The sequence below is a fragment of the Pseudophryne corroboree genome, unplaced genomic scaffold, assembly GCF_028390025.1.
Source record: "Pseudophryne corroboree isolate aPseCor3 unplaced genomic scaffold, aPseCor3.hap2 scaffold_1414, whole genome shotgun sequence".
In the NCBI taxonomy this organism is placed as follows: domain Eukaryota; kingdom Metazoa; phylum Chordata; class Amphibia; order Anura; family Myobatrachidae; genus Pseudophryne; species Pseudophryne corroboree.
The window spans coordinates 14,868-28,399 of record NW_026968040.1 but is presented as its reverse complement, the minus strand read 5'-3'; the positions used below and the strand labels follow the sequence as shown (position 1 = coordinate 28,399).

The 13,532-nt window shown below is 50.7% G+C and overlaps 1 protein-coding gene across 1 annotated transcript in view; it reads left to right on the top strand.

Moving 5' to 3' along the window:
- The window catches only part of TAFAZZIN (tafazzin, phospholipid-lysophospholipid transacylase), a 51,056-nt gene extending 38,477 nt beyond the window's left edge, over positions 1 to 12,579 (top strand). Inside the window, exons 8-10 of the mRNA XM_063951143.1 lie at positions 868 to 920; positions 11,403 to 11,480; positions 11,999 to 12,579. Of these exons, the coding sequence (XP_063807213.1) occupies positions 868 to 920; positions 11,403 to 11,480; positions 11,999 to 12,100 (233 nt within the window). The 3' untranslated portion in view covers positions 12,101 to 12,579. The remainder of the gene's footprint in view (positions 1 to 867; positions 921 to 11,402; positions 11,481 to 11,998) is intronic.
- Positions 12,580 to 13,532: the final 953 nt, after the last annotated feature.

Here is a 13,532-nt window from a genome sequence, read left to right as displayed (position 1 = left end):
GTGATGGGCCAGAACGTGGGAGGGGAACCTTCCTTTCATGCACCAGTGATGGGCCAGAACGTGGGAGGGGAACCCCTCCCTTACATGCACCAGTGATGGGCCAGAACGTGGGAGGGGAACCTTCCCTTACATGCACCTGTGATGGGCCAGAACGTGGGAGGGGAACCTTCCCTTACATGCACCAGAACGTGGGAGGGTAACCTTCCCTTACATGCACCAGTGATGGGCCAGAACGTGGGAGGGGGAACCCTCCCTTACATGCACCAGTGATGGGCCAGAACGTGGAAGGGGGAACCTTCCCTTACATGCACCTGTGATAGGCCAGTACGTGGGAGGGGACCCCTCCCTTACATGCACCAGTGATGGGCCAGTACGTGGGAGGGGGAACCTTCCCTTACATGCACCAGTGATAGGCCAGTACGTGGGAGGGGACCCCTCCCTTACATGCACCAGTGATGGGCCAGTACGTGGGAGGGGTAACCTTCCCTTACATGCACCAGTGATGGGCCAGTACGTGGGAGGGGGAACCTTCCCTTACATGCACCAGTGATGGGCCAGTACGTGGGAGGGGAACCTTCCCTTACATGCACCTGTGATGGGCCAGTACGTGGGAGGGGGAACCTTCCCTTACATGCACCAGTGATAGGCCAGTACGTGGGAGGGGGAACCTTCCCTTACATGCACCTGTGATAGGCCAGTACGTGGGAGGGGACCCCTCCCTTACATGCACCAGTGATGGGCCAGTACGTGGGAGGGGTAACCTTCCCTTACATGCACCAGTGATGGGCCAGTACGTGTGTATACTAAGTATAGGAACATGAGGGTGTGTGTAAAGAAATAGCCTAATTGTACGTCTTTGTAATGCAGGAATGAATGACGTGCTTCCAAACGACCCCCCCTATGTACCCCGCTGGGGACAGGTAAGTGTGCGTTTCTAAGGAATACAACGTCATCTGGTATGTGCATTATAGTATGATGTAATAAATACGTGTGTGAGTATATATATGTATTATAGTATAGTATAATGTAATAAATCCATGTGTGTATGTGTATTATAGTATGATGTAATAAATACGTGTGTATGTGTATTATAGTATAGTATAATGTAATAAATACATGTGTGAGTATATAGGTGTATTATAGTATAGTATAATGTAATAAATACATGTGTGTATGTGTATTATAGTATGATGTAATAAATACGTGTGTATGTGTATTATAGTATAGTATAATGTAATAAATACATGTGTGAGTATATATGTGTATTATAGTATAGTGTAGTATAATGTAATAAATACGTGTGTATGTGTATTATAGTATAGTGTAGTATAATGTAATAAATACGCGCGTGTGTGTGTGTATGTGTATTATAGTATGATGTATTAAATCAGGATTTTGGTACTTACCGATAAATCCCTTTCTCCGATTCCACAGGGGACACTGGGGAGCAGTCACAATGGGGATATAGTAGGCAGTAACTGGGAGCTGGCACTTTAAATTTATAACACTGTGGCTAGCTCCTCCCCTACTATGTCCCCCCTCCAAGCCAGTCTAGGTAAAACTGTGAGAGCTGGAAAAGACCAACATTAAAGTAGAGGAGGTTCGCTAAGCCATTGAAACCAGGAACAAACGCGCAGTCACACAGTGACATGCAAATAGAGAAGTGAAGCAGGAGGAACAGCGCTGGGTGGACGTCCAGTGTCCCCTGTGGAATCGGAGAAAGGGATTTATCGGTAAGCACCAAAATCCTGATTTCTCCTTCATCCACTAGGGGCCACTGGAGTGCAGATACAATGGGGACGTCCCAGAGCTCCCAAGACGGGCGGGAGAGCGCTGAGAGTCCTGTAAAACCGCTCGGCCAAACTGTGACACAGAGGCCGCAAAAGTGTCAAACCTGTAAAACGTGACAAACGTATGACGGCCCAACCAAGTGGCATCGCGACATAAAGTAGTCACATAAACCCCGCGGGTGGCCACCCACGAAGGTCCCACAGAGGGTGTAGAGTGCTTCGAAATGGAAGACGGAGGCTCTCGAGAAAACGCCAAATAAGCCTGTCTGATGGTCAGACGTATCCAACGGGCCAACGTCTGCTTTGAAACCGGCCATCCAGGACGGGAGCATCGTACAGAACAAATAAGAAATCAGACTGCCGAATAGCCGAAGTCCTCTGTACAAAGAGTCGGAGCGCCCTGACAACATCCAAAGATCTCTAATCCGGTGAAGCGCCGAGAGGGCCGAAACCACAAGTGGCTGATTTATGTGAAAAACGGACACCACCTTTGGAAGAAACGACATCTGTGCATGAAGCTCAGCCGTATCCTCATGGAATATCAGGTAAGGAGCCTGACAAGAGAGAGAAAGAGAGAGACCTAAGTTTCGACACCCATCTGGCCGAAGCCAGAGCCAGGAGAAGGACCACCTTCCAGGTGAGATATTTCATCTCCACCGACTCCAGAAATTCAAATAACGAAGACTGCAGAAAAGTGAGAGCCAGTTTGAGGTCCCCTGGTGCCGTTGGAGGGCGAAAGGGAGGCTGCATTCAGAGAACTTCCTGCAAGAAAGTCCGAACTTCCGGCAGCAAGGCTAATTTCCTTTGTAAGAAAACCGAAAGAGCAGAGACCTGAACCTCAGGTGAACCTAGTCGAAGCTCTGCCGAGAAAACCACCTGGAGAAAATGAAGAAGGCGGCTAAATGAAAAACCAAAGGGGAAACCTCTCGACGTTCACACCAGGCCACATAAAGTTTCCAAAGTGGTAATAGTAAGACGAGTTAACTGACTTCCGAGCTCGGAGCATAGTAGGTATAACTGAACGAGGGAACTACTTCCTCCATAGAAGGTCTTGTTAACAGCCACGCCGTCAAACGAAGCCTGCGTGAGGCTGAACAAAGAAAAAGACCCAGTTGTTGTAGATTGTCCCGGAGAGGCAGGAGCCAAAGCTCCTCTACTGACAACAGGTGTAGGGCGAAGTTCTAAGTCCTGCGCGGCCAATCTGTAGTCACTAGGAGAACTAGCGCGTATTCTCCCTTTATGCGTTGCAGAAACCGAGGTAGCAATAGGAAAGGAGGAAAGATAAACTAACCAGTAGTTCCAAGGAGCCGTGAGGGCATCCACGGCTACTGCCGCCAGGGCTCTCGTCCGAGAGTAGTTAAGAGGCAGTTGAAAAGTCAGTCGGAACGCCATGAGGTCGATCAGAGGTCTCCCCCATTGGCGGACCAGCTGACGAAACACCGGGGATTGAGTGTACACTCACCTGAGTGCCTGACCTGGCGGCTGAAATAACTGGATTCCCGCTTGTCCACCCCTGGAATGAAGATTGTTTTCCTCTGCCCAGAGGAGGACGTTGGTGACCTATCTCAGCACCGCACTTGTCTGAAGAGAGAGGAGCTTGTCCTGAGGAAGGAAAAATCCTCTGACGGACCGTGTTGAGAATCATGCCGAAGAATAGAAACTGTGCGAGGGGCATAAAGGAGACCCGTGCCGAATCAAAAGATCCTGGGTTATCCGGATATTCTGAAGCAACAGGTCTGCAGAGTGGGTCTCCAGCAGTAGATTGTCCAGCTAGGGGACAATCGTCACTCCCTGCCTTTGAAGTAGGGCCATCCCGACTGCCATGACCTTCGTGAATACTCTGGGAGCGGAAGAGAGACCGAACGGAAGGGTCTGAAAGTGGAAATGAGCGTCCTGTATCGCGAACCTGAGAAAAGTTTGATGAGGAAGCCAAATGGGAACATGTAAGCAGGCATCCTTGATGTCTAAGGACGCCTAAACTCCTTTTGCTCCAAACTGGCAATAACAGACTGAAGGGATTCCTCAAAAATGGAATGAGATTCTTTAAGTTAAGAATAGGCCTGGCCGAGCCGTTCGGCTTCGGTACGGGAAAAAGGCCTGAGAAATAGCCCCGTTTCCGATGATGTGAGGAAACAGGGATCAGCACCCTTGCAGATAGAAGCTTCTGGAACGCCGTTTGCAGGACGACCCTCTTGTCGTTGGAAACCGGCAAACCCGTGGTGAAGAAACACTGAGGCGGTGGGATTCTAAAATCGAGTATGTGACCGCAAGTGATGAGAAACCTAACCCAAGCATCTGGACATGATTGTACCCAGGCCTCCCTGAAAATCCACAGACAAGCGCCCACCCTGGAATCCCGAAGGCAGGAGGGAGGCCCGTCATGTGGTGGGTGTGGTGGAGGACCTAACATCAGACTGTGCCGATGTTGTTGAACCTCGGCCTCTTACTTCGAGAACCGTGGGTGACGGAGGCACCGCCCCTGGCATGGCCTCGAAACCTGGAAGGGGCGCGAAAAGACCGAAAGGAAGGGCCGGTATAGGTCCGTCGAGGAGCTGGAGCAGCAGTGGGAAGATAAGTGGACTTACCCCCAGTGGCCTGAGAAATCCAGGCAGTAATATCCTTCCCGACCAGGCCCGTAAAGGGGAACGCCTCTGCTGCCCTCTAGGATTCAGTATTCGCCTGCCACTGTCGCAGTCACAGAGCTCTTTGGGTCAAGATAGCCAAAGCGGAAATTCAGGCTCCGAGGATACAGACGTCCTTGGAGACCTCAAAAGGATATAAAGCAGATTCGTGACTCTGATCTGCCCAAGGTATCAGTTGATCCTGATGCAAATCGTCCTGTAACCCTGAGGATAACTGTTCCCCAACAACCTACCTGCGCCGGGCAAAGTAGAAACTCCGCTGCCGCATATTTCTCTCAGACGGCTCCTTCAGCAAGGTTGCTTCAGGAACCAGCAGCTTCTTGGACCGGCGAGACACCGAGAGGTATACATGTGGAGGGGTCACATATCGTTTCATGCTATCTGTGTGGAAAGGATAGGAAGACAATAATTGTTTGATACCTGAAATTGTGCATCTGCCGTCAGGAGCACATCCAGCTCATCCGAAACTGGAAAAGACGAACTGCTGCAATTAGCGCCTCGATACCCTGAGACACTGGTTCAGATTCCACAGAACACCGACGTCATCAGTATCTTGGACCTCTATCGCCTCCTCCAAGAGAGGCCTCTCATCAGCAGAGTCGTTAACATTGGTGGTCATTCCGAGTTCGCTCGTTGCCGTTTTTCGTTATGCTGCGATTTGTTGCTAAATGCGCATTCGCTTGGTACGCAGGGCGCATGCGCTAAGTTATTTTACACAAAACTTAGTAGTTTTGCTGGTGTTCGTGCGGCGCTTTTCAGTCGCTCTGCTGATCGGTGAATGATTGACAGGAAAGGGGCGTTTCTGGGTGGTAACTGAGCGTTTTCCGGGAGTGTGCAAAACAACGCAGGCGTGTAAGGGAAAAACGCGGGAGTGGCTGGAGAAACGGAGGAGTGGCTGGTCGAACGCAGGGCGTGTTTGTGACGTCAAACCAGGAACTAAATGGATTGAGGTGATCGCAGTCTAGGAGTAGGTCTGGAGCTACTCAGAAACTGCAAGGAATTATTTAGTAGCAATTCTGCTAATCTTTCGTTCGCTATTCTGCTAAGCTAAGATACACTCCCAGAGGGCGGCGGCCTAGCGTGTGCAATGCTGCTAAAAGCAGCTAGCGAGCGATCAACTCGGAATGAGGGCCATTGAGGTTAGCAACCTCCTTATAGAAACCTGAGGAGGAGAAATGACGGATGTGGTCCGTCATTTCCTGCGTAAGCTGAGCTGTCCAAACAGGAGCGTCCTGCAGCTGCGTTGAGAACTGAGCAGATGGCTACACCGCACAATCCTCACATAACAGGGAATTCTCTGACTGTCCTGAGTGAACCTCGCAGAACATTTCTGACATGTGAAAACCTTTTGTGCTGCCTTGGAACCTTTTACACACACACACACACACACACACACACACACACACACACACACACACACACACACTGCGCGTTAGTTAAACTAAAAGAAAAGGGGGTTAAAGAAGTGTAGCCCTATGTACTCCCTGCACTATAACCTGCAGTAACAGGCACTGTCTGATCCAACACACATTCCCCAAATTACAAACAGTATTAGTACCCTGTGTCATTGTTAATAGAGTCTGGTCGTAGCCCACTACAAGAAAAAAGTGTGAAACAAAGGAATAATAAAGGGAGGACAGTATCCGCCCTGTATGTAGTGTACTGCTAAATTAGTGAAATAGCTGCAATACATGTTTCAGCCTTGTCCATTTTCTTCCAGAAACAATTGGCTGCTCTCCCTGAGGTTCAGACCTTTTTTGAAGGGAGTTCTGCACATCCAACCTCCCTTTGTACCGCCTACGGCGCCCTGGGACCTTAACGTGGTGTTGCAGTTCCTCCAGTCGGATTGGTTTGAACCTCTACAGGAGGTTGAAGTCAAATTTCTTACGTGGAAGGCTGTCACGTTGTTGGCCTTAGCTTCTGCTAGACGCGTGTCCGAATTGGGGGCTTTATCCTGTAAAAGCGGGATCAGTACGTAATCCCGACGCCGGAATCCCGACAGGGGTGGCGAGCAGAATGCAGCCCCTTGCGGGCTCGCTTCGCTCGCCACGCTGCGGGTACGGTGCCTCGCTACGCTCGGCACACTACTATATTCTCCCACTATGGGTGTCGTGGACACCCACGGAGGGAGAATATGTTGGGATTGTGGCGGTCGGGATTCCGGCGTTGGTATTTCGACCGCCGGGAGCCCGTCCAGCGGGATGTTGACCGCATCCCGTAAAAGCCCTTACTTGATCTTCCACGAAGATAGAGCTGAGCTCAGGACACGTCAGCAGTTCCCTCCGTAGGTTGTGTCGGCATTTCATAACAACCAACCTATCGTGGTGCCAGTGGCTACTGACTCCTCAATTCAATCACAGTCCTTGGATGTTGTAAGGCAGAGGTTCTCAAACTCGGTCCTCGGGGGCCCACACAGTGCATGTTTTGCAGGTAACCCAGCAGGTGCACAGGTGTATTCATTACACACTGACACATTTTAAAAGGTCCACAGGTGGAGATAATTATTTCACTTACGATTCTGTGAGGAGACCTGCAAAACATGCACTGTGTGTGCCCCCGAGGACCGAGTTTGAGAACCTCTGTTGTAAGGGCTCTGAAGATCTATGTGAAGAGGACTGCTCGTCATAGAAAGTCGGACTGTCAGGAATCTGCATTCTCCATCGCATCACTACTGTGGAACTACAGGTTCCAGCAGTTCAGTTCTGTTCCAGTTTTCAGTCTACTGCAGCCTGGAGTACACAGTGCTTCAGCTAACTCACAGCTGATCTGAACACCCAATCCAGCAGGGTGTGTTCTCACAGAGCGCAACATCCAATCATCACAGACCAAGGGGTATAAACTCCAGTTCCTGGCTCAGTCTCATCGCCTTGGACAACACGTCACATTCTGTGAACAGGCGTCTCCTGTTTGCAGGCCTCTGTCTGCAGAGATACCCCTGTGTATTGGACCTGTGGAACTACAGGTCCCAGCAGTTCCAGGTTCCAGTCTTCAATCCTTTGTTTCCAGCAATCTCCTATTTCTGGCATTTCCAAGTTGTTTCCCTGCTCCAGTGTTCCTGTGGAACTACAAGTACCAGCATCCATTCCAGCTTTCCTACGAGTCACATTCGGTGTACAAGTTCTCCTGGTTCCTGTGTTCCTGTTTCCAGTGGTTTCCTTGTTGTCATTCTTCAGTCTTCAGTTTGCTATGAACTCCAGCCACAGTTTGCCACAACAACTTGCAGTAAGAGACTTTCTTCAGGTGTTCTTCCATTACTCAGCCTGTGCACCTGATTACCAGCATCTAGCATTGTGCATTGCGTTCAGCACTTAACAACTTGCTGTGTTAGAACTGTCTCCTGCTAGGGCCTTGCTTGGCTTAAAGACGTGTGCTTTTACAGAGACTGTGTGCTTTGATTGCTATTTGTTATATATCGGAGTTTCATTTGCTGCATCTGATTTCATTATTGCCTTATCATTTATATCAAGTTACAAGTTCATCTTCATTGCTCATTTGTTACCAGTGACTTTTGAAATATTCATTTATCGGATTAAGTTATTATTCATTGTTCCTGTCATCCGTTATCCCTGTGTGATAATAAATATCAAGCGCACATGCGCAGGACTTTCCTTCAGTTTCCCTGTTTCCTCTATCACTCCTACACTGACCCACTAGTGCCCCCTCCGGGGACAGACAAAGTTACAGAATCCTGACATGGACTCTCTGTTTGTCCTGTATGATCCCAAGAAACTTGGGTGTCCTGCGTCTAAGCAGACGATCTCTCGCTGGATCAGGTTCACTATCCAGCATGTGTATTGTACGGCAGGATTGCCGTGTCCTATGTCTGTTAAGGCCCACTCTACTCTTAAGGTGGGTTCTTCCTGGGCGGCTGCCCGGGGTGTCTCGGCTTTACAGCTTTGCCGAGCGGCTACTTGGTCTGGGTCGAACATGTTTGCAAAGTTCTACAAGTTCGATACTTTGACCTCTGAGGACCTAAAGTTTGGTCAATCAGTTTTGCAGGAGCCTCCGCGCTCTCCCTCCCGTTCTGGGAGCTTTGGTACATCCCTATGGTACTAATGTGGACCCCAGCATCCTCTAGGACGTATGAGAAAACAGGATTTTAATTACCTACCGGTAAATCCTTTTCTCGTAGTCCGTAGAGGATGCTGGGCGCCCGCCCAGTGCTTCGTATTCCTGCAGTTATTTGGTTCAGTACAACTTCGTTTTAGTTGAGTACTACATTGTTACTGGGTAAGTAATGTTTCAGCAGTTGCTGATGTTTCAAACTAGTTGTCTTGACGTGCATTGTTTGTGTGAGCTGGTATGAATCTCACCACTATCTGTGTATAATCCTTCTCTCGAAGTATGTTGTCTCCTCGGGCACAGTTTCTAGACTGAGTCTGGTAGGAGGGGCATAGAGGGAGGAGCCAGCCCATACTCTCAAACTCTTAGAATGCCCATGGCTCCTGGTGGATCTGTCTATACCCCATGGTACTAATGTGAACCCTACCTTCCTATACGAAGGCGGCAGGTGGCTACGACGGCACATGGCTCCTGTGTGTCTGGGCGGCAGGGGGCTATAGCAGCACATGGCTCCTGTGTCTCTGGGCGGCAGGTGGCTACGGCAGCACATGGCTCCTGTGTGTCTGGGCGGCAGGGGGCTATGGCAGCACATGGCTCCTGTGTCTCTGGGTGGCAGGTGGCTATGGCGGCACATGGCTCCTGTGTTTCTGGGCGGCAGGGGGCTATGGCGGCACATGGCTCCTGTGTCTCCGGGCGGCAGGTGGCTATGGCGGCACATGGCTCCTGTGTCTCCGGGCGGCAGGTGGCTATGGCGGCACATGGCTCCTGTGTCTCCGGGCGGCAGGTGGCTATGGCGGCACATGGCTCCTGTGTCTCTGGGTGGCAGGGGGCTACGGCGGCACATGGCTCCTGTGTCTCTGGGCGGCAGGGGGCTATGGCGGCACATGGCTCCTGTGTCTCCGGGCGGCAGGGGGCTATGGCGGCACATGGCTCCTGTGTCTCCGGGCGGCAGGTGGCTATGGCGGCACATGGCTCCTGTGTCTCTGGGTGGCAGGGGGCTACGGCGGCACATGGCTCCTGTGTCTCTGGGCGGCAGGGGGCTACGGCGGCACATGGCTCCTGTGTCTCCGGGCGGCAGGGGGCTACGGCGGCACATGGCTCCTGTGTCTCCGGGCGGCAGGGGGCTACGGTGGCACATGGCTCCTGTGTGTCCGGGCGGTAGGTGGCTATGGCGGCACATGGCTCCTGTGTCTCTGGGTGGCAGGTGGCTACGGTGGCATATGACTCCTGTGTGTCTGGGCGGCAGGTGGCTATGGCGGCACATGGCTGCTGTGTGTCTGGGCGGCAGGTGGCTATGGCGGCACATGGCTGCTGTGTGTCTGGGCGGCAGGGGGCTATGGCGGCACATGGCTCCTGTGTCTCCGGGCGGCAGGGGGCTACGGCGGCACATGGCTCCTGTGTCTCCGTGCGGCAGGTGGCTATGGCGGCACATGGCTGCTGTGTGTCTGGGCGGCAGGTGGCTATGGCGGCACATGGCTCCTGTGTCTCTGGGCGGCAGGTGGCTATGGCGGCACATGGCTCCTGTGTCTCCGGGCGGCAGGGGGCTATGGCGGCACATGGCTCCTGTGTGTCTGGGCGGCAGGGGGCTATGGCAGCACATGGCTCCTGTGTGTCTGGGCGGCAGGGGGCTATGGCAGCACATGGCTCCTGTGTGTCTGGGCGGCAGGGGGCTATGGCGGCACATGGCTCCTGTGTGTCTGGGCGGCAGGTGGCTATGGCGGCACATGGCTCCTGGGCGGCAGGTGGCTATGGCGGCACATGGCTCCTGTGTCTCCGGGAGGCAGGGGGCTATGGCGGCACATGGCTCCTGTGTCTCCGGGCGGCTGGTGGCTATGGCGGCACATGGCTCCTGTGTCTCCGGGCGGCAGGTGGATAAGTAACAGTGTAACGTGTATATAGTGTGGACACCACAATCCTAATACCATATACCATCTAGGAGCAGCCAGTACTCAGCGGGTAAGAGTCAGTTATTGGAGGGCAGTAACGGATTCCGATTTGGAAGCTGAGAACGTAGTTGTACTTTTAAGGAAGACAAAAGCCCTAGGACTGAAGTAGCGTCCCTCTTTATATAGTGTCCCATATACATATATATATATATATATATATATATATATATATACAGTATATACCCTACCTGACAACATCAGAGGGAACACACTGTGCACAGTGATGGGACATGGGACTATAGGCTGCTTATTACTCTACCATGCAATGTGTGATAAATGGTAATATATTCTTTCATGTTTTTCTTAATTGGTTCACAACCTCTATTAAAAAAAAAAAAAAGTATATGTATATATGTGTGTGTGTGTGTGTGTGTGTGTGTGTGTGTGTATATATATATATATATATATACACACACACCCCCCTTTTACTGTATACCTCATCTCCACGGAAAGCACGAGTGGCAGCTGCGTGTGTATTATATTATAGTGTGTGTGAATGATGATATAATGTGTGTGTGAATTATATTATAGTGTGAATGATATTATGTGTGTGTGAATTATATTATAGTGTGTGTGTGTGTGTGTGTGTGTGTGTGTGTGAATTATATTACAGTGTGTTAATGATATTATAATGTGTGTGAGTGATATTATAATGTGAGTGATATTGTGTGTGAATGATATTATTTGTGTGTGTGTGTGATATTATAATGTCTGTGTGAATGAGTGTGTGTGTGTGATATTATGTGTGTGTGTGTATTATATTATGTGTGTGTGAATGATATTATAATGTGTGTGTGTGTATTATATTATGTGTGTGTGAATGATATTATAATGTGTGTGTGAATGATATTTATGTGTGTGTATTATATTATAGTGTGTGATATTATAATGTGTGTATTATATTATAATGTGTGTGTGTGTGTGTGTGTGTGTACTCTGATGTAGTCTCCTCTCCTCTGCAGAAGGTCACTGTGCTGGTGGGGACGCCGTTCACTGTTGCCTCTGTGGTGGAGAAGCTGAGGGCGGAGGACAGGTCACCGGTAAGAGTACATTGTCCGTCACTGGCGTCTGTAAAGGTTTATTGTGTAACCACGTGGCTGGCGTGGTGGCATCAGACGTGACCAGTCAGAAAGCTCCTGTGCAGTAGCTGCTCACGGGGGACCCCCGGTCCCCCCCACCCCCGCCGTGCTGCCGATCACTGCTGATTTTATTTCCATATTCTTACCCTAATTCAATCATTAAAAAACAACAATTTCTGAGCGTTTTTTTGATAAATAATGAATCAGTTAAGCGGTTAATGCGCAGTCTGGCGGACCTCCATTGTATGTTACCACGCAGTCACCTATGTGTGGTCAGTGTCCTACACAATCACTGGCATGACGCAACGCGCGCAAACAAAACACTTGTCAGAACCGGCTTTGTGTAAAGTAACTTTTTGGATTATTAAATATTTCATCCATACGTCTATCCGCTGTGTGTGGGTCTGTGTCCTGAGTGGGGGTCAGGGTGCTGCGGCCGGTGGGCAGCCACTATGTCATCGTATGACTTGTCCCTGCAGGTGGAGATGAGGAAAGTAGTCACAGACTATGTCCAGGAGGAGTTCCACAAGCTGAAGTCTCAAGCGGAGAGTCTGCACCAGTCTTTCCGGGAGCTGAGGTGACGCAGGGAGGCGGTACCCGCAGCATAGACCCACTGATGCCAGCGTTCATCCACACACCAGATGCCTTCCATCCTGGCACAGGACGCCGGGTACATGGTGCTGGTGTTTGTGCCATAGTCTGCTGCTACGTGACGTGAAGGAACCAGCGGCGGCTCTCTCCGCTCACCAGACCTCTCTGTAACACCCGCTCCGCTGCCTCCTGATCATTCTAATCGGTTTTACTCTGGAGTTTCTTGTAATGATGATTGTGGTTATGCTGAGAAAAGTCTCCATTATCCAGCTCAGAGCTGGGCAGAGTTCTCCAAAGTGCACTGCTCATTCCACCCCGAGGGGGCTTTTATTTATTGTAATGAAATGGCTCAGACTTCTCCTTCTGGGTATTACTGGGTAGAACAATATTATTTTTATCCTAACACTGAATGTTTTATACTTCTGATATTCTGCAACTGTCTTTACAATAAAGATCGAAGTTATTTCCATTCCAGAGTTACAAGTTGTGATGTCATTACGTCAGGGTTACTGAGACGCCTGCACCTGGGGTGACGGATGGATACACAGAGAGAGTGCGGGTGACTGTGTGTTACACGCTGCAGATCAGCACACGCTGTAGTGTCATTACGTCAGGGTTACTGAGACGCCTGCACCTGGGGTGACGGATGGATACACAGAGAGTGTGCGGGTGACTGTGTGTTACACGATGCAGATCAGCACACGCTGTAGTGTCATTACGTCAGGGTTACTGAGACGCCTGCACCTGGGGTGACGGATGAATACACAGAGAGTGTGCGGGTGACTGTGTGTTACACGCTGCAGATCAGCACACGCTGTAGTGTCATTACGTCAGGGTTACTGAGACGCCTGCACCTGGGGTGACGGATGGATACAGAGAGTGTGCGGGTGACTGTGTGTTACACGATGCAGATCAGCACACGCTGTAGTGTCATTACGTCAGGGTTACTGAGACACCTGGGGTGACGGATGGATACACAGAGAGAGTGCGGGTGACTGTGTGTTACACGATGCAGATCAGCACACGCTGTAGTGTCATTACGTCAGGGTTACTGAGACGCCTGCACCTGGGGTGACGGATGGATACAGAGAGTGTGCGGGTGACTGTGTGTTACACGATGCAGATCAGCACACGCTGTAGTGTCATTACGTCAGGGTTACTGAGACGCCTGCACCTGGGGTGACGGATGGATACACAGAGAGTGTGTGGGTGACTGTGTGTTACACGCTGCAGATCAGCACACGCTGTAGTGTCATTACGTCAGGGTTACTGAGACGCCTGCACCTGGGGTGACGGATGGACACAGAGAGTGTGCGGGTGACTGTGTGTTACACGCTGCAGATCAGCACACGCTGTAGTGTCATTACGTCAGGGTTACTGAGACGCCTGCACCTGGGGTGACGGATGGATACAGAGAGTGTG